At 37.4% G+C, this 20063-nt stretch overlaps 3 protein-coding genes across 5 annotated transcripts in view; 2 read left to right on the top strand and 1 right to left on the bottom strand.

Moving 5' to 3' along the window:
* The first annotated feature begins 2305 nt into the window (after nucleotides 1-2305).
* On the top strand, nucleotides 2306-5336 carry LOC109064018 (fructosamine 3 kinase related protein). Of its 2 annotated transcripts, none has more exons than XM_042720109.1 (7): nucleotides 2306-2450; nucleotides 2535-2679; nucleotides 3623-3774; nucleotides 3884-3975; nucleotides 4064-4146; nucleotides 4230-4352; nucleotides 4577-5336. In XM_042720109.1, the coding sequence occupies exons 2-7, from the start codon at nucleotides 2539-2541 to the stop codon at nucleotides 4913-4915; spliced, it is 930 nt and encodes a 309-aa protein (XP_042576043.1). In that variant the 5' UTR covers nucleotides 2306-2450; nucleotides 2535-2538; the 3' UTR covers nucleotides 4916-5336. The 2 variants fall into 2 exon arrangements, with proteins under 2 accessions (XP_042576043.1, XP_042576036.1); XM_042720102.1 differs by having other exon boundaries at nucleotides 2360-2450; nucleotides 2525-2679.
* Nucleotides 5337-6077: 741 nt separating this feature from the next.
* Nucleotides 6078-20063, top strand: part of tbcd (tubulin folding cofactor D) — a 37806-nt gene continuing 23820 nt past the window's right edge. Inside the window, exons 1-14 of the mRNA XM_042720094.1 lie at nucleotides 6078-6412; nucleotides 6589-6639; nucleotides 6717-6814; nucleotides 6923-7024; nucleotides 8003-8149; nucleotides 8324-8379; nucleotides 9126-9258; nucleotides 10098-10143; nucleotides 10231-10363; nucleotides 10450-10592; nucleotides 10684-10744; nucleotides 10897-10971; nucleotides 11071-11165; nucleotides 18508-18664. Of these exons, the coding sequence (XP_042576028.1) occupies nucleotides 6253-6412; nucleotides 6589-6639; nucleotides 6717-6814; nucleotides 6923-7024; nucleotides 8003-8149; nucleotides 8324-8379; nucleotides 9126-9258; nucleotides 10098-10143; nucleotides 10231-10363; nucleotides 10450-10592; nucleotides 10684-10744; nucleotides 10897-10971; nucleotides 11071-11165; nucleotides 18508-18664 (1457 nt within the window). The 5' untranslated portion in view covers nucleotides 6078-6252. The remainder of the gene's footprint in view (nucleotides 6413-6588; nucleotides 6640-6716; nucleotides 6815-6922; nucleotides 7025-8002; nucleotides 8150-8323; nucleotides 8380-9125; nucleotides 9259-10097; nucleotides 10144-10230; nucleotides 10364-10449; nucleotides 10593-10683; nucleotides 10745-10896; nucleotides 10972-11070; nucleotides 11166-18507; nucleotides 18665-20063) is intronic.
* On the bottom strand, nucleotides 11362-15230 carry LOC109064035 (zinc finger protein 750-like). 2 transcript variants are annotated; one of them, XM_019081051.2, is made up of 3 exons: nucleotides 14843-15230; nucleotides 12533-13810; nucleotides 11362-12403 (listed from the first exon to the last, which is right to left on the bottom strand). In XM_019081051.2, exons 2-3 carry the CDS (start codon nucleotides 13765-13767, stop codon nucleotides 11788-11790), a joined length of 1851 nt encoding a protein of 616 aa, XP_018936596.2. In that variant the 5' UTR covers nucleotides 13768-13810; nucleotides 14843-15230; the 3' UTR covers nucleotides 11362-11787. The 2 variants fall into 2 exon arrangements, with proteins under 2 accessions (XP_018936596.2, XP_042576012.1); XM_042720078.1 differs by having other exon boundaries at nucleotides 12533-15230.

The following is a 20063-nucleotide window of genomic DNA, read 5'->3' as shown; positions in this document are numbered from 1 at the left end:
GCATGTAATTGTGTTCTTCCCTTGATTATGACACTGCAGTAGTCTACTTTAATGCATACATCACTGTCATAATCATAATCAAGATCAAATCAAGCTTAGGAGGTTTAATGAATGTCTTTAACACTGCTCTTTAATTCAATGGTTCTTAAACAGTGGTTCTTGTAACACCAAGGCTCCAGAGGTCCTCTTTGAAGTTGCACTTCTGCTGCAAATATGACAAATGTGCTTGATTTCAAACTTCAACAATATGGTGCTGCCAATGGATACAACTAATTCAGAAATGCAATGTATTTCTAGAACTCTTGTAAGCCTCTGGAAAAAAAATTCTTCTTCTTCTTTACTTTAATGCAGCATGCATTGTTGTATCTTAAAATAATAATAATAATAAATTGCAAGTATATCTAAAACACATGGTTACTTCATGTTTATATGGTGTGCACAAGGGAATCATGGGGGTATAATTTACAAAATTATGCATATGCTCTGAATATTTCTAAATTTTTTTATTCACGAGGGACTGGTGTTTATTATGGTGAATCATATTAAGAAAAGAAAAAATACAGCCAAGTTGCCAGCTTGAACTTCACAATAGCCTGGCTAGCAAACTGCCAAAAGAATGACTATATATGGATCACTTGCGAAGGAATGAGTGCTTTGAACAGTGAGATCGCTGAAATAAAGCAAAGGGCTTGCAACTGGTAATTATGCCCAGAACACAAGAACCATCTTGCCATCTACAAGAACATTTTTTTGAGCATTGTGAATTCAGCTGAGGCCCTAAATCAACCTAAATCTTTATCAAACATACCTAATTTAACTAATCAGTTTGTTACAGTAGACTGCACTGTATGGAGGAGAAAAAATTGCTGAATTATTCAAGTTTACAACTACAAAAAGGGGAATAAACGATGTCACGATTCTTTTTTTATAGGGGTGAGGGGGTAGGGGGTGGTTAACAGCTTTAAAATATTTAATCTAGTCTTGTGACAGCATGGATGAGTTGTTTTGAGCTTAACAATTTACAGAGACAGAGAGATTCAAAACCATTAGAAGGAATAAAAAATTTAGAGTAATTAAATGCAAATATAGAAAATATTGGGTTTGTATTGTGCATGCATGTAATTACTCCTTCTTTGGCTCTGACAACTCTAAACAATTTCAATATCTTTCTTCAACAGTATGCGAAAACAAGATAATGAATTTAATATTTTTAATAATATTTTAATGATAATATTTTGTTTATTGATTTCAGATGGTGTGTGTGTGTGTGTGTGTGTGTGTGTGTGTGTGTGTGTGTGTGTGTGTGTGTGTGTGTTATTGTGAGACACTTATGTAAGTGAATGGGTCCAATGTAAACCTTACCTGTATTATATATCTATTAAGGAGTATATACAGTATGACATGAGCAAGAGTGCTGTTGTTCTAAGGGGCTGAATCATAACCATGTTGCCAACAGCATGATTGTGAGTGTTATATTACTTTTATAAACAGTCCAAACAAACAAAATTTAAAATAATTATATTTTAGATTAAATTTTGACTGTAATTTCTGTTGTTTAGTTTAGCTCAGCCAAAGAAAATAGTACCAAATGAAACCAATGTGGAATTCTGCCTGACATTTAAACCTCAAAACATAGTTTGTTACAATACAGTAAAACCTCCACATATGAAGTGCTCACTTTGACTGAGCTGGGCAAGATCCTATCACCTACCCTAGGTGTTTGACCAGAAAACTGCAACTGCAACTGCAAAATAATAATAATAATAATAATAATAATAATAATAATAATAATAATAATAATAATAATAATAAAAGAAAGAAAGAAAACATTTCTTATGTGTGTATCTGTGTAAATAAGATCTCCCCCTTAAAAGCATTGTGAATTTACTTTTAAATTGTAACATATTATTTAAATATATTACAGGAAATAAATAGAAGTCGCTAATTTAGTTGTTATAGCACAAAATGTGAAATATTAAATTTTACAGAATGTAGCCTATACTTTTAAATATTTATATTTTAAATTGTCATTACTTTTAAATATTAAATCAACTACTCTATTTAAATTTTGATTTTCACAATTTAGTTCAATAATTGAATACCCACTGATAGACAAAGTAGAATCCAAGATATTCATCTGAAAGGTAAAATTATTCTGTGACAAGCTACTGTATTGTATCACTATAATGCAATAATGTTATTAGGACAATGCAGATTCGACAGAAAGGAAAACAGAAGGGGAGCATCAGTCCTAGGACACACGGACCCATGAGCAACAAGAACCGTGATCCCGCACGAGCACAACATATTATTTCTCGTTCTCATCCAGTGCGAAAACACGGACTTTTATTTTGACATGTCGTTGAGCAACAGTAATCCTTATCCGCCACACACACGCCTGTGTTGTTATACGAGCGCATCTAAGCATCCGGGAATTTTTCTCAGCACTTGTAAGTTGATTAGAGTAATATGAACCCGTTTTGCAGAAACGCATAGTTTTATATTGATTTTGTGTTTGAATGAGCATATTGCAGTGAGATGGAGGCGTTGCTGAAGAGAGAGCTGGGCACATCTCTTCTGAAGAGCACTGGTCACTCAGGAGGAGGATGCATCAGTGAAGGCCAGAGCTTTGACACTGACACTGGGAGAGTGTTCGTCAAGATCAACCACAAGAATGAGGTGATCACACATGTACACTTCAACTGAATGCATTGCACACTTGCAGTGCTATTTGGAATAATAATATAATGTGCTGTATTAAAGAACATACACTCTACAAAAGTCTGGAATGATTAAAGTTTTTGAAAATCTCTTATGCTCACCAAAGCTCTATTTATTTGATCAAAAATACAGCAAAACAGTAATATTGTGAAATATTATTACAATTATAAAATACCGCTTTCTATTTGAGTATATTTAAAAATGTCACTTATTCCTGTGGATATAAAGTTGAATTTTCAGCATCATTATTCCATATCTTATTCTGTCACATGATCCTTCAGAAATCATTCTAATATGCTGATATGTTGCTCAAGAAACATTACTTATTATCAATGTTGAAACCAGTTAATATTTGTGTGGAAAAATGTGTTAATTTTTTTTTTTCAGGACTCTTTTATCAATAGAAACAACAGCATTTAAAAAAAAAAAAAAATAATTTCTGTTAGATATTTTTGTAGCATTATAAATGTCTTTAAAGTCACTTTTGATTAATTTAATGCTTTCTTGATAAATAAAAGTATTAATTTATTTAAAAAAAATACACCAAATGTAGAAAAATCTGTCTGTCTTAGGATGGCTAGATTTGACATTTCCTAGTTCAGTGGTAAACATTCCATTGAAATCTCACATATTATTTATTTGTTTTACATCCGTTTAACAGTTTTATATTGTTATTTTATCAGTCTGTCTGTTTCTGTTTGAAACTACAATACGTTATGCAATGTCATTTTATATACATTATTTAAAAAGTACATTGATTAAAGATTTGTTGATCATTGTGCCATGTAATTATATATGCTTGCATTACAGAGTATCAATAGATTATGTAAAGTGTCAGTCTGTAACTATTTGAAAGTACAAATCATTGACTATTTTTTCTGATCTCTCTCTTTCTCTTTAGGCTAGAAGGATGTTTGATGGAGAGATGGGAAGCTTGGAAGCGATCCTGGCTACAAACACAGTGAAAGTGCCCAAGCCTGTGAAGGTCGTGGACCTCGAGAAAAGTGGCGCTCTTCTCATAATGGAACATGTGGAGATGAGGAGCTTGAATAAGTATGACTCAAAATCATGTGAACCCACTGTAATAGGAGTGAGAATTGGGTCAATATTACGTTAGCATTTTGGGCATTTGCTCTTTTTAATGTGTTTAATGTTTATGTAGATACTCATCAAAGCTGGGGGAACAACTAGCTGACCTGCATCTTTACAACCAGAGACAGATAGAGAAACAAAACAAGGAACAGCAGACTGTTGGTAATGCTTTTTTTTTTTTTTTTTAATATCACATTGTTGTAGAATTTAGATTACATTATTATTTATTTGAGTTTCTGTACTTACAAAGGAAAAGGATCAGGAACATCAGAAATGCAAATAGTCAACAAGTTTGGCTTTCACGTGGCTACCTGCTGTGGTTATATCCCTCAGGTCAGCATCACCAGGGTGTTTAATCATAAACACAAATGGGGTGAATTTGCAGTTAGAGGTTTTATCTCTCCTTTGGTTTTCAGGTAAATGATTGGCAGGATGATTGGGTGTCCTTTTTCGCCCAGCAAAGGCTGCAGTACCAGCTCGGCTTGGTGGAACAGTCATATGGAGACAGAGAGGCCAGGGAATTGTGGGCCAAACTCCAAGTACAGTAAACCAAACTGCTCAGATTTTTACTTAAGCATAATAACAGCCAAAAAATACAAAAAGATATCGTCTCTAGTTTTCAGATGGAATAAACATGAGTAAAGCCATAAATTCTTTTAAACATCACTCATCCCTTTTATTTTATGACAAGCTAATGATTCAGTCTTTAAGCCTGCATACAGTGCTGCATATGTATTTCAGAAAAATGGTTCTCTTTGTTTAGCTGAAGATCCATCAGCTGTTTACAGACATAGAGGTGGTTCCAGCTCTGCTGCATGGAGATCTCTGGGGAGGAAATGTGGCCGAATGCTCTGACGGTCCAATCATCTTTGACCCAGCATCGTTTTATGGCCATTCAGAGTTCGAGCTGGCTATTTCTGGCATGTTTGGTGGTTTTGGGAGCTCGTTTTACAATGCGTACCATGACAAGATCCCCAAGGCCGCCGGCTTTGCAAAGAGGCTACAACTGTACCAGCTGTTCCACTATCTGAACCACTGGAATCATTTTGGTGGTGGCTACAGAGGTTCTTCTCTACGGATCATGAAGGATCTAACAAAGTAGATGCATCCTGATTCTTTAAGTCGTCATTAATTAAGGTGGATGCATCGTCAAGATGAAAAAGTCTTAAGATAATTTAAACAGAGGAAAAAAAAAGATATGTACATTTATGCTTCCAAACAATGGCCAAAAAGTGGTTTAAAATACATAATTCCTTTTTTATTATTTTTGCGAATTGCACTTTAACTTGACTACATGATTATGCTCTTGAAGAAAGTCTCATGTACAAGACTCCTTGATTTAAAATGTGTGCACTAAGTAGCATCATACGATAAGTATGCATTTCACTAAGGTATTACTAACTGTTAATCTACTGATGATTTAAAACTATAGTAAGCTTGTTGTACTGTAAACTTACAGCTTGCAGGAGTCTCATCAGATACATACAGGATGTTTGAACATTCAAATAAAACCTTTAAAACAACTTTTTGTTGCTGTGTTTTTGATTGTAATGAAAACCTCCAGTAGTTACCTCCGTGTGTTTTCTTTGGCAGGAAGCTACAAGTAAACTTTTACGACTGAAAAAATCCTGGTAGAATGAAAGTTGGCGGTTCCATAGCCTGACCATATCATAATGTTTGTCACCAAATTTTGTCTGAAGAAATGGCTAATAGCTTTAAATGATATTGAAGAAATAAGAATATACAAAAGATACAAAAGAAATAACAATAACCAGTAATACAATCATCATCATTATTTTATAAATTAATGTAAAATCCGGGATACTAAGTTCTGGTTCTGAAAATGGGTGGATGGATGTAAAATAAATATATTTGTCAGTGAGAGTTTATTGTTGACTGTGGTGGCTGGCTATCAAGCTAAGCTAAGTTTAAATACTGACAGGCCCGTTCAGTTATTGTTCTTTTTAATATATTTACTACGACATTGTAGTAAAAACAAAATTTTATGACAGGGAATATAAGCTTTTAACATTTCCTTCACGTTGTAGAGACTCCAAACTTGAAGTAAAAAACGCGTTTTTCGTTTCTTTTGATCCTCTCTACTTGCCGTTGCCGCGCGCGACGGCACAGCACAGCAGCAGGGCGAGCATCATAATAACACGCCGGATGCAACACGCTTCTTTCTCTACGCACTTTTCAGATTATGCCATTTTAAGACGACTTGTCCATCTTTTGACGAAGACAGCGAGTTGCTTTTAATGTGAGTTTTGCAGTGTATTCGAGAAACCGAGAAGTGGCTGGAGCTGGAGTTTGAATAGAAATCAGTTTGTCATTGTGAGCGGAGGTGACATCAGCTTGAATCTGTCTAACGTTAGTCTGAGACGCTCGAAACAAACCTTAACCCCGAACACAACCACGAAGATCCCTGACATTACAGTGATGGAGGCTGTGTGTGACGGAGAGGAGCCAGAGGTGGTCACTCAGGCGTGTCTGCTGTCCGAGTTCAGTGAGAAAGGAGAGGCTCGAGCTCTCATCAACAGTCTGCCGGACATTCATCACGACCCGGTCAGCAGAGAGGCCACCATCGAGAAATTTGTGGGTAAGACAGTTTGTCATGTATATGATTCTGGCTGGCTGGCGGTCCACAAGGCTGTTTTTTATTGAAATGCAGAAGAGTATGTTGTTGTGTGTTTGTATGATTTTTTTGTGCACAATATATAAAAAATAAGATGACATGCTTAAAATGTTAAGCTGTGCATTGGGTAACTTTTGCAGTTATCATGGATCGCTACCAAGAACAGCCACATCTTCTGGACCCCCACTTAGGTGAGTTAAAGCGATGAATGTGATGGACATGATGGATGTGAACACTGTCAGTAACGCTGTATTTGCTGTTGTTGCAGAGTGGATGCTGAACATTCTCTTGGAGATGATCCGTAATGAGAAGTCGCCACCTCTGATGGTCCACCTCTGTTTCAAATTTCTCTACATCATCTCAAAGGCAAGATGGTGTACAGCTCTCTAAGTTCGACTGAGAATCCCTCTGAAATCACAGAAAGAGTGATTTGTGGGTTTGTGTCTGATTTGGGGATTCCTGGTGCTCCCGCAGGTCAGAGGCTACAAGATCTTCATGCAGCTGTTCCCCCATGAGGTGTCAGATGTTCTGCCGGTTCTGGACCTTTTATGCAGACAGGACCCAAAAGACACTGAGGTGAGTTAGTCCCTCGGTTACTCATCATAAGTTATGCAATCATGCTGTACAGTTAATCTGAGTCGTGCATTAATTTGAGTGCTGACAGCTATTATGGGCGTGGCTTGATGGAGCGCAGGAGGTGCAGATAACTTGATCTTGACCCTCAAGAAACTTTAATTAATGCGGTCGCATAACAAATCTGCTTCGAAGATAAAATTACATTGATTGCTAATTACAACATTGAACTAAAAATATTAAGCCTGTGCACGTACTAGAAATCGTGAATATAAATAATTGGGAATCATGTTAAAAAATAAATAAATAAAATAAAAGCAGTGCACATTTCGTTTATCTATTATAATATTTATGTAGTTTTGTTCGCTTGGCTGTTTCCTTATTAAGCTCCAGAAATTTGTCTAATTTCGTCAGGGGTCTGTTTTTAATTATATGATGTCATTATGTTGCTGTCTTGCCGCAAGCCAATCGCTGCATTGCTGATCGTGGTTTCGAGTATCGATACATCTGCCCTTTAGGAGGAACACGAGAACGTGCGATAATCTTAATCCAGATATTTTAATCAAATCCGCAAATTCATTTGAAGAACCAAATTAGCCAGAGATCAGTTATCTCGATTAGAAGATCTGGAATCTTCCATATCCTCTCAGATGCATTAAGCGAGGTGTGAAGAATGGGCCCCTGTAACAGAAGTTTGTGAGATCACAATGAACTAAGACGAGTGACAGCTTTTTAGTGAAAACACTGTTTAAATGTGTCATTTTATTATCAAAAGGTGAGTTTTAAGTGATAACAATATTGACTGCAGGGGGACTTTAAGTCCTTCCAAGAAATCCTCAGTGAATAGCTTCAGGTAGTAAGTAGTTGCAGCAGGTCATCATTTATCAGATCTGGAAAAATATCATCCATGTGTGTCATTTGTAATTTAACTTTCCAGTAGCACAAAATCATCTAGTTAGTGTCTGTATGTTTCTGTATTAGACCTGGGAAACACGCTACATACTTCTCCTCTGGCTCTCCATGACATGTCTCATTCCCTTCGACTTGTCCCGTCTGGACGGCCACCTGTCCACTGACCCCGGGCTGAACAGAGAGTCCATCATGGATCGGATTCTGGCTGTTGCCAAGGTAACACCCACAATCACAGACCACTCATAGACTTGTCAACATTTGTATTGTATGTCAATGAGTCAAATTAGTAAGCATTATTATTTTTAATTAATTTAGTGTCAGTTTTGCAAATCATATTTTTTAAACATATACTTATCATTACCTATGTGTCATTAATTATTTTTGCTGCAGTCCTTTCTCAGAGTGAGTGATAAATCTCGAGATGCTGCATCAGTGCTGGTTTCTAAGTAAGTTACATGTTATGTGTTTCTTCCCCTATATGTGTGTTTATTATCTGGGTAGCACTGGGCAAAATGTCAAATAATAAAATGTTTTGGCTGGCAAAATTAATATAAAATTAAGCAACAGTGTAAACCTAAAAAATATTTGTTGGCCTTTCATTTTCTAAAGAGTGTCTCATTAGACAGTATTCACCATGTTTCTGTGTCTTACCAGTATGAGAGGGTTAAGACTGAAATTATTTAAAAATGTCTCTTATTAAACTTAAGTAGTACAATACAGCCTTTGAGCGTTCATGAATCATTTCAAACTGGTAATATCTTCCAAACACTGATTAAGCGACTCATTTGCGTCATCATTCACAAGTCTTCATATAATAAAATGTTTTAGTAAAATGTATAAGCAGATAAATTTTGTTGTTTAGTCATTTAGTCTACTAATGTACAGTGTATTGGTGCATATAAATAAAAGTGATTAAATATTGTTCTTCCTTGGAACCATTTGAGTTTTACAGTTACATTTGTATTTATTTTTTTTATTTATAATGTTGAATCTACTTGTTTAAATGGCTGTTTAAAAAGGATTTCGCCCAGCATTGTTTTCGGATGTTATAAATATGCTTTCAACTCTTATAACATCCAAAAGTGTTGTTTATTGCAAAATATTGTCAGCTTCACTCCCTGGTCAGTAGAGGGCACTGTTTAAACAGGTTTAGATTATTTCTTTGCTTGAAGGATTTGTATTATCTGCACAGGTTTGTGACTCGTCCAGATGTGAAACTGAAGCGTCTGGGTGATTTTCTGGACTGGTGTCTGACCACCATCTCTCAGACCAGTGAGATTACCATGGAGGGAACTGTGACCCTTGATGGAGCTTTGCAATCCCTGGTGAGCCTCCAGTCACATGTAGGACTGTTTTTGTTCTCCACTTCCTCATTTTCTTTTCAGGACAATTAAAATATTGAACATTCAAATGCTTGGCATTAATAAATATATATATATAAACAGAATGTCATTTGCAGCAGATGTTAATATAGTTATCTTTCTAGTCATTGTTCTAGGTGTGAATGGGCCTCCTTTAGGCCTATGATTCCTGCACTTGTTTAGTAGCTGCACATATTTGCTGGCGATACCTGCCAAAGCCTGGAGAGGCTGCGGTTATTTCCCTCCTACCTGTATTTTTACACTGCTGTGTTAAAATGCTGATAATCGCTCGTTGCAGTGACTGATCTTTATCAGAATTAGTTTCTTTGCACTGAAACATCATGCATGGTTTAAAGTCCAGAGAGCTGTGAAAACGATCCTGCTGTTGTAATTCTTTTGTAAAGCATGTCTCTATCACCCGAGGCGCTCAAAACTGGCTCTGTGTGTTGAGAATGCCTGCGGTGCTAAAACTGCCATCAGTGTTTTGCATGTATGCTTTAAGTGTCACAAGGCTGTGAGCAGGAACAAACTTGATAATTACATGAAACTGCTGCTGGCACTAAGATTAATGGGATTCAGACATGTTGAAAATGGGTTTAATAATTTTGGCTTAATATCAACTTGATGATATGTAGATAAAGTATCGCTCAGAAGATTTCAAGTGGTTAGTTAGGGAAGTTCATTATTCCCCAGCCAGGGGTATGTGTACCGCAGGGTTACATAGAGTTTGATAAAATGTTTAAAATAATTTAAATTAATCTCATAAATATTTAGATTTTTTTTTATATTTTATTTCCCACCAGGCCCAGCTCTTCAAGCATGGGAAACGTGATGATTTCCTGCAGTATGGTGTGTATATTTTCTTTAGGTTTACTTTGGTCTCTATAAAACCAGAACATAGATGAATGCTTACTAATCTTTACCTGACCATTTGAGCCCCAACAGTGCTTCAGTGCCTAAATCAGAAGAGAATAGCAGAGAGTAACCAGGCCACATTGCGTAAGCTGGGTGTAAAAGTTGTCCAGAGACTTGGCTTGACCTTTCTAAAACCACGTTTGGCCAAATGGAGGTAATTGAGAAGTGACGTATTGACAAAATATGATTAAGGGAAACAAAGGATGCTAGTTTGTAAGGATTTTGTATGACTACATCTAGATACCAGAGAGGAAGTCGATCGCTCGCAGTGAACCTGGCCCAGTCTTCTGTCACTGGGAGTGTAGAGGCTACAAAAACTGATCTAGAGTCTGTCAGTCAGGAGGAAGACTATGACATACCTGAGGATGTAGAAAATATCATTGGTAAGTATTCATGCACATTATCATATCTGTTTTGTTTGCTAAATTATTAAATTACCTCATGTACTGCTAATTTGCTTATTCATTGTTGCAGAACAACTGTTGGTGGGACTGAAAGACAAAGAGACAATAGTGAGATGGTCTTCTGCCAAGGGGTGAGAACAGTTATTTGGTCTAGGTGGGATAGTGCTATATTTTAATGCCATGTTTCTCTGTAATAATCCCTAGAGTTCTAAAACTTTTCAATAAAGTAAAAGCAAAAATGATTCTTTGCTTAACTGGTTTTTCTCTTTTTAACCACCTACAGGATTGGAAGGGTAACTGGTAGACTACCTAAACAGCTTGCAGATGAGGTGGTTGAGTCTGTTTTAGAGTGTTTCAGGTGTGGCATGATATAAAAGGAGGCAGAGATGTTATGATGTGGTTTCCAAATACTTAGTGAGGTATTTTTCAATGACATTTATGTCTTCACATTTTATAGTTTTCAGGAAACAGATAATGCCTGGCATGGAGGCTGCCTGGCTTTTGCAGAGCTTGGCCGAAGAGGACTGCTGCTTCCTTCCCGTCTCTCAGATGGTTGGCTTGTATTTTATTAATTTATTAATTTTATTTATTTTGTATTCAGTTTGAAAGCTATTGGATTTTCTTTTCCGCTGACATAAATTGTAATATCATAGCTATAATCATTGTACCTCCCCTACACCATACTCATGTTTCAAAAACATTTATAAGCAGACATAATTCACTTTATGCAAACACTTAATTCAAATACTTCAAGTTTAACAAGATCCTTTATTTTTAAAAAAATGCCACCACCCAGCTCCCTTTAATGATCTGTTACATGTTTTCTCAAAGCACACAAGATTCTCAGTGTACAATCTGGGCTGCTCTTTTTCTTCCAATCAGTGCTTCATGTTATACACTTAGAATATTTGGGAATTATCCACATGTACATTTAAGCTTTTAGCAAATGTTTTGTCCAAAACTGCTTACATTAATGTTGCCAGTTCATGTGTACCCTTGGAATTGATCCCATGACCTTTGAACTCTAATGATAAGCAATTTTACAGACATAAATAGAACAATAATTGAAGACTTTAATGTAGACGTCTTCCTGTGAAGTCTCTTGAGTATTGATCTTTTTCGCTGGAGCTCCTTCTGTCTGATTTGCAGCAGTCCACACTTTGGGATCTCTGAATCAGCAGTTTTGTGACCTCTTTCTTTGAGTTCGAGCAGGTTCTTTGACCTTTGCTCTTTTGGCAGTGTGCCTCAGAGGTCTATTGTTTACCCGTTTTTGTCCCAGTGCCCGTGTGCTCTGTTTTGGTGTGTCTGGAGTGTCTTTGACTGGGCTCTTGTCTGGGGGAGGAAGACTATGGCTGTTCTGGCCCTCCGTTGTTTCTTGTTGGCCAATAGAGGAGTCATTGAAAATGTCCTTTGAGCTAGCTAGCTGGCACAGAGCGAAGGCAGCAGAGTGCCTCTGGTCACATGGGTCTATTTCTTGTTCTTTGGGTGGAACAATTGTGCATACCTCAGCATTTATAATGGTTTGTCTTTCTGGAGTTTCAGAGCCTGTGGTGTTGAGCAAGGCTAGGTTGTTGGACTGAACCCTGAGGCAGAGGTTGAGCGGTGCCTCTTCACTACTTTCTGAATCATAATTGAGCTCGCATTCAGGGTAGTGGTGTGTCATGTTGCTGGATACGGCCTGGTCCCTCTTTGAAAGGTTAAGAGGAGCTGGCTCTTCCTCGGTTTCTTCATCTTCCTTTTCTGATGAAATCTCACTGCTTCTTGCAGAAACTGTGGTTTGTGGTTCATTCTTAAAAGATAAGTAAAGATATGTAAAGAATGGAGTAATTATTAACATGCATGTGGGCAACCTAACAAGACATTTTTTTGTTTGATTTTGATGTAAAGCGTCATAACATAGTTACATAGAGATTACCTACCTCTCTTTATTTTGTAACATGCTCTCTTGAGATTGTCCACATGATTTCTTGGGTAAGTTTTCAGTTGATGTAGTTGCCGCTGGTTCAACATGCTGTGATTGACTAACTGGGAATGATTCCCCATGAGAAGCGTGCCTGAGTGTAACAGGGATCCGCTGGGTGACATCTGCGGTACTAGGCCTGTCTGGAGACCCAGAGGCGGCACACCCTGCTAAAGGACTCTGGCGAGTACCTTTGTCTACTGTTTTGTGCTCCTGGAAAGCTCTGTCCTCAGGAAGTCTGCTGTAAGAATCAGGATGAGGTAGGGGTACTAGATGCCCTCCATACTCTCGAGGATAAAATCTGTTGCTGTACACATCCAGAGGATGATACCTGGTTCTCTGTAAGGACATGGAAAATTCAGGGTGTTGGTAGAGGCTGTAGGGTAGAGGTGGACCAGGGATAATAGGATGGGCATATCTATAGTGATAAGGATGGAGAAGGGAAGTACTAGGTGGGACCAAAGGTGATGGAACAAGAGGTCTTTGGGTCTCTCGAGGTACAAGTTGGTAGGCTGGGGTGTTTGCTTGATTTTGTGAGTAGGGTGTGTAGAGAGAATGCAAGGGCCTCTCAGATATCATGTATGATGGATAGTCCGGTATTAGAGGAAGAAGCGGTGCTGTGGAAGCAGGTGGGGCCCAGGGTGCCATTTGGTGGTAAAACTGAGGAATGGCTGAAGAAGATGATGGATCATCTTTGTGTGGAGACCGAGATAGAGCTTCGCTTTCACATGTTCGTGCAACCGGTGAGAAAGCTGAAGTTATTTTGTTTTGTTCAATGTCTATGTCTCCATTTTTGTCCCTGGTCTTACAGATTGGCTCAGGGACATCTTTAGTGACCTCCTTGATGGGACTTCCAGGCTTTTCTCTTGTTCCTTTACCCATCTCCTCTTGTTCAACCTTGTTGTTGACACTTTCTGTAGGTTTGCTGGCTTCAGCTTCCAGGGGTGGCTCTTTACTCTTGTGGTTGAAGGGGAAATTATGCTGGGAAGTTCTCTGCGTTTTCCCTGTCTGTTCCATGCGCTGGGACACCAGAGAGATGGAGTTCTTGCACAGGTTATACTTCATGTGGTTGAAGAGATGAGACTTGATGTTGCAGGTGAAGGGACATTGGAAACACTGATATTTGAACGGTTTGCCAGGAGGGCGGGGAATGTAATGGGGTTTCTTCGGTTTTCTTCCCTGGAGAGTGTCCATACTGGTGCAGTTGTCCAACTCCAATACTGCGTGATTTGTCAGCCTTAAAGAAAAAAGAAAAAAATTAACTGTTTTGCCACACCTTGAAGCAGAGCGTCTTCTGTTTGATGGGTCAGAAAGGTAGTGACTCAATAAAACAAAAGTTTGCATGTTCACTTTCCCTTGAGTTTTCAACTAGGCTGTAGCTGTTCTGTATTGTTTGATGGCCTGCGTGTTAGCATGACATGCTCTAGCTTCTTTGCTAAAGCCAGGGTAGGCCTGTAGAAACATGCTCCCCTTTTTCAAAACCTGATGGCGTGGGAAACCACATACACCTGTTTCCCATGACCTTACCTGCAGGATACAAACTCTTAGACATTTTAAAAATGTATCTCACTTACACTGTAAATGTAGAGAAGCTACCAGAGCTATTAGAATGAAATTTCATCTGTTATAACATCTGCAACCAATTGAACTGCTTCAGTGCTTGAAGGAAACTACTTCTACAATTCTGCACAACAATCAGGATACATAATGGTCTGGTAAGTGTGCAAAGATTTTGGGGCCTGAAGGTTTGTATTGGGAAGAAGAAGATTGACGAAAGAGATTGCCAGGTAAGTTATGCAGAAAATGACTCCGCCTTAAGGAACCTGTTTGTCACAGGCTGTCGCAAGAAGTGGTGGCTCAGGTTTTGGCTCCCATGTTTCATACGAAGCCGCTCCCTCCTTAAGGCACAAATTAAATATTTTTTTGTAGTTAATTTTGCTGTTGTGTGTATCATTTCCTTGTTTCTTGGTTATTAGTCATTTTTCTTGGGGCACAACGATGTCTTGTGATTTCAGCATAATATAAGACTTTATATTTCTAAATGGAATTTTTTGGTTATTAAGATATTACATGTACAACAACATGGCAAATACATTAGAATATTTTCTACAGCTACAGGTGCATCTGTAGTCAGCAATTTAGAGCTACCCCTGAAACACCTGCTACAAAGTACATCAGCAATTCAGCCTTTACAAACACTAAAAGTACATGTGAACAGCAATAAGAACAGTTGCCACTGGAAGTCTTACTGACTATGCTGCAGCCTTACCTGTATTTAGACTCGTTGTTTGGGATGTTGGATGTATCGTCGATGGATGTATTTCCACAGTGGACCTCCTGAAACGTATGATGGTCCCACAGTAGAACAGATTGGACGACGTGGTTGTCCTTGAGAGCAGGTGTCTGTTCGTTTAGGAGTTCTGTCTAGTTTCTGATGAGTCTCTCACGTCCTCTCTGAGGTGTTGACTCTGTGGGGTGGAGTCTATGCCCAAGCAGTAGAGCCCTGAGGCAGCATCAATGTGCCTGATATTTGGCAAGCCCCAAGCCACTATACGTTGCTAGTTTGCCTCCTGTCTCACCTGCTAGCAAGAATTCACATGGACGAGAAGCTGTTTGTAGCTTATGCTTGCCTGAATGGTTGAATTAGCCCAGGAGTGGTAGAGTTAGGTGTGAAGCAGGTTTGAGGATGTTGTCACAGGGGTGTGGAGATATTGAGGACAACCAGTGAGATTTGCATGAATCCAAATGTGTGTGCTACTCCTGATGTGATGTGTCTTTCAGCATGGTTATGAAAATGCAGCTATTTTTCGCCAGATCTGGATCTAAGTTTAATTTAGCTAAATTTAATGGTAGATTTTAGTGTTGTTTTGAAAAATTGATTCACGTTTATTTGCATATACGGCATGAATCATGATCTCAATTTCAGCTCCACCTAATATTTTAGAAGACCTTGTAATGAGGTTCATCCAAAGGTCAGCTATCAGTACTCTCTACATTTTGTGTGTGTCTGTGTGTTTATGCACCACTCACATTTTATTACTGTATGAATGTGCAATAATCTAAATGATGATTTTATAAAATTTAATTTAAACGTGAAATCAGTAAGATTAACAGTGTGTATATATATATATATATATATATATATATATTTGTTGTGTCCCTGGAAGACGAGTAATAATGGTTGGTTTGATGTTTTATTCATACGGATGCTAAATCATGCCAAATGACTTGTCAGAGCATAAAATTGACAAAAAACCCTGTTAAACACTAGTGTTGTCAAAAGACCCGGTTCTTCGGTACCAAGTCGGTACTAAAAAAATGAAAATGTCACGGTACCAGGTTTCTTTAAGTACCGGTGGTACCGAGTACCCGGTCAACTCGGTTCTTGACACATACAGCGCTATGATTTCCGCGAAGCAGAAAACGCGGATGGAATCTCAAAATCCAGTCATGAAAATGAAATTTACATTTTAACATGGACAGACAGACGCGGAATTTGTCAAAGTTAGCATAAATTAATCAAATCGAATCTCCATATGGACCAGTTTCTGTAAATGTTAAGGCGCAAAAGTTATTTTGTTGTTGTTCTGCGCGTCTCTGTGTGAATGAATGAATGGCAGAGACGTGCGGGTTTGTTTACTACATAGACTGAAGCGCGTGACGCTTGCAGTAATTTCAGCATCTGCCGTCTCAATGAGGACATAAATACATAAACAACATCACCACAACTGTTCTGAGTAACTTCACAAGCATTTTACCGTTTCATTCGAGTAAAAACTAGTGTCAATTTAAATTTGTCGATTTCATTTTTCATTTCATTAGGTTGGCTTGAGAAAGCCCACCTACTGATCTGCTATTTAAGCTTCTTATTATTATTATTATTATTATTATTCTTATAAAATTTCTGAATGCTACTCCTCCTGAACCACCAAACTCAGTCCAGCTCTTCAGACTGCTTAGCTATATCTTTTTAGACTGATCGACTTATAGTTTTCATAAAAATGCAGATAAAAAATCATTAGACATTGCCTCTCTGCATTCCGTAAACTCCAACTCAAAAATTCAAATCTAAACACACTGAAGGACATCAAATACATACTAACCCACTCATCAGACCACAATGTTATCTGATCTATCTACTATCAATCATCTATCATTTTATCTATCTATTATCTTCGAGTCTAAATCTAATCTATCTATCATCTGTGTTTCATCTATTATCTAAATTTGTCTATCTATCTATCTATTATCTGATGTTTCTATCTATCTTATCTATCTATCTATTTCATCTATTTTGCAACATGCTAATAATGTTGAAACATGCAGTCACATGTTCATGCTGAGCTAGTCAGCGTGCTAATCATGCTAGAAACATGCCGACATGTCACCGGATCATGCTAGGAACATGTTAGCGACATGCCTGTAACTCATGCTAGCGACATGCTAGTCACTCTCATGCTAGCGAAAGCGCCTGCTAATCATGCTAGGAACAGAAAATAGAAACATTTGCTAGTCATTGATATCATGTAGATATATGCTAGCGAAATAGTAAGAAAAATAGCGACATGCTACACAAATCATGTTAGCGAAATGCCACCTGTTTGCTAGGAACATGCTAATTTTGTTAATCATGCAAATTCCGACTGCTAATCACCTTCATGCTAGGAACAAAAAGTCATAAAATTTGCTAAATGCTTCATGCTAGTCATTAAATCATGCTAGTGAAATTACATGCTAGTCACATGCTAATCATGCTAGAAACATGCTACCGACATCCTAGAAACTTGTTTACTGTTGTTAGCGACATGCTAGTCACTTGTTAAACATTAGAATCATGCTAGCAAAATGCTAATCACCTGTAGCTAGGAAACATGCTAATCATGCTTGCTAGTCAAGTCACTTGCTAATCATGCTAGTGACATGCTACTCACTTGGTATCATGCTAGGAAAATGTAGTAACATGCTATAATGCTAGAAACATGCTAGTGATTAGGCCATTTTTTTTAAACATTTCAAAACTTTTTCAAACTCTCTGGTCAGGCAACAACTGCTTAAAAAAGTAAAGTTTGTTTTTTTTTGTTTTTTGCAATAATGCTTATTTTTGCGTTTGTGAGCTCAGCGTTGCTTTACAGCCGTACCGGAGAATCCTGTATCTCTCCCGCTCTTAACGCCTCCTGCTGGATTTTTGCACTGTATATGTATATATAGGGAACCACAAATACTGAATGTTTTGGTTTTAAAAGCAAATTCCCTTATTTAACAAAAAATAAAATTTTTAAATTTCATTAATAAAAGAAATAAAAACTTGACCATAATATATTACTTGTAGTTTTCACAATTTCATAAGTATAAAATGGCATTGGTTTTGGCTGTTCTTTTGAATTGTTTTTTAATTAGCATAATTAGCATATTTTTGTGTTTTGCTTTGGTACCGAAATTGGTCGAGAATCACTGGTATCGGTACCGAATACTGAAGTTTTGGTACCGTGACAACACTAGTAAAGACCATTATAAAGTTTTCTATTTCAAATAAATGCTGTTCTTTTGAATTTTCTATTCATCGAAGAATCCTGAAATCCTGAAGTATCACAGTTTTCACAAAAACATTAAGCAGTACAGCTCTCAACATTGACAATAATAATAGGGAATTTTTCTTGAGCCTCAAATCAGCATATTAAAATGATTTCTGAATGGTCATGGGACACTGAAGTAATGATGCTGAAAAATCAGCTTTGGCAACACAGAAATTTATATTTTAAAATATATTAAAAAAATAAAACAGTTATTATAAATTGTTATAATATTGGACAATGTTACGGTTTTTTACCAGTATTTTTGATCAAGTGAATGCATATATAAATCTTTTGCAATATTTTACTTTACTTTATTACAAAAGTAATAATTTTTATATACTAATATTTTGTCTGTCTACAGTGGTGCCTCTGATTATAAGAGCTCTGACATATGATGAGAAAAGGGGCGCATGCAGTTTGGGTTCGAATGTACGTGATGCAGCCTGCTACGTGTGCTGGGCTTTCGCCCGTGCCTATGAGCCAAGTGAACTGAAGCCTTATGTCAACCAGATTGCCAGGTACGAACCCACCACCACCATCTCAGCCACTGTGCTTTACAGAGACATTATACATGTTATGTATGCCATTTATAACATTTGCCAATCAAGGCACCAACCTTTGGTAAATATCTTGTCCCATACCATTTGTGCTGCAGACTGTTCGCCTTTTAAAATGATTAAATATATTACTGTTGGCTCTTAATTCACATAGTTAACTTTACTATGTTATTCATTATTTTTAGTATCCCAGCTCAATTAGATTTCCTGTGTGGCCATTGCATGTCTATTGTCTTAATTATGAATATATGAAAATATATATATTTATTTATTTTTTCCAACCTTTGATGGAAACTGACTCATGTATGCCCACTATTTTATACAAGCGTTCGGTGTGAACTTTCTTAGATCTTTGTGAAGGTGTTTTTGGATGTTCTCCAGAATGAAAGCTCTTTCCACTAGAGCCAACTGTGGTGAGAGCCGATCTGATTTCAGTGGCGGGTGAAAATGACAGCTCAACTTGGGTGGCTCTGTTGACCTTACGGTTACACTTTCTCTCCAATGAAAATATATTTTTTGTAAGTGAGGTTAGGCTGTGGAATGATTAGTGAGGCTGGCAGCAAATCTGCAACCCACATACTGAGAGCTCTTTGTTTTTTAGTCAGCAAGCCGCACAGTGTGTAGTAAGAGGAATTGACCGTTTTCACCACACTACCTGGTAATTATTTTAAGAAAATTCCCCTTTGCTTTCACAGCAAATTATATTTAAAAGAAACTGCTGTTTGATGTAATTCCGTCTCAAGAATTGAGTCTTCTTTTTCACTCTGTGAACATCTATGGAGATTTCTTTAATGAGAATTGAACTTCCAGGAAGGAGGTTAAGGCTTGTATTATAAACGTCCAAAAAACACTCAACAGCCCCTTCTCATACCTGTTCGCCTGGCTATAGTTATTCACCGCCTTAAAACCAGTTTCTACACCTCTTACAGCTCAGAACCTCTCCCTGCTGTGGATATACAGTGTAGTCTGTTGGTCTATGCATCTGTTAGCACATTACAAATTAAAAGTAGAGAACAAGGAGGAGAAGATACTGCTTTGCCGAACCTGACGAAAGATGATAAACCTAAATTAATATTTCACCCCAAAATCTTTGTCATTTTTTTAAATCTGTAAACAGAAATAGAGAAATTTTAAGAATCTTCACGTAGCTCTTTTTCCACTTTAAGCTTCAAAAAATGACAAAATAATACAGTAAAAGCAAAATTCTCTAGTCCATATGATTTGTGCTTTTTATACCAAGTCTTATGATTGCTTTGTGTGACAGTGAAACCCAAAATATTAATTGACAGTCTTTATCTCTGCGAAGTATCTAAAATGAGCTACACACAAGTTCCAGTTCTGCTTTGACGCACGTGGCAGA

The sequence above is a fragment of the Cyprinus carpio genome, chromosome A3 (genome assembly GCF_018340385.1).
Source record: "Cyprinus carpio isolate SPL01 chromosome A3, ASM1834038v1, whole genome shotgun sequence".
In the NCBI taxonomy this organism is placed as follows: domain Eukaryota; kingdom Metazoa; phylum Chordata; class Actinopteri; order Cypriniformes; family Cyprinidae; genus Cyprinus; species Cyprinus carpio.
This window is presented reverse-complemented; position numbering and strand designations above follow the sequence as displayed.

Bases quoted from the DNA above. Each gene is read 5' to 3' on its own strand.
- LOC109064018 (XM_042720109.1), top strand. From the start codon at position 2,539: ATGGAGGCGTTGCTGAAGAGAGAGCTGGGCACATCTCTTCTGAAGAGC. The intron at 2,680-3,622 runs GTGATCACACAT...CTTTCTCTTTAG, and splicing joins AGATCAACCACAAGAATGAG to GCTAGAAGGATGTTTGATGG. The intron at 3,976-4,063 runs GTAATGCTTTTT...GTACTTACAAAG, and splicing joins CAAGGAACAGCAGACTGTTG to GAAAAGGATCAGGAACATCA.
- LOC109064035 (XM_042720078.1), bottom strand. From the start codon at position 13,917: ATGCAAACTTTTGTTTTATTGAGTCACTACCTTTCTGACCCATCAAAC. The intron at 12,404-12,532 runs GTAGGTAATCTC...CTTATCTTTTAA, and splicing joins ATGTTACAAAATAAAGAGAG to GAATGAACCACAAACCACAG.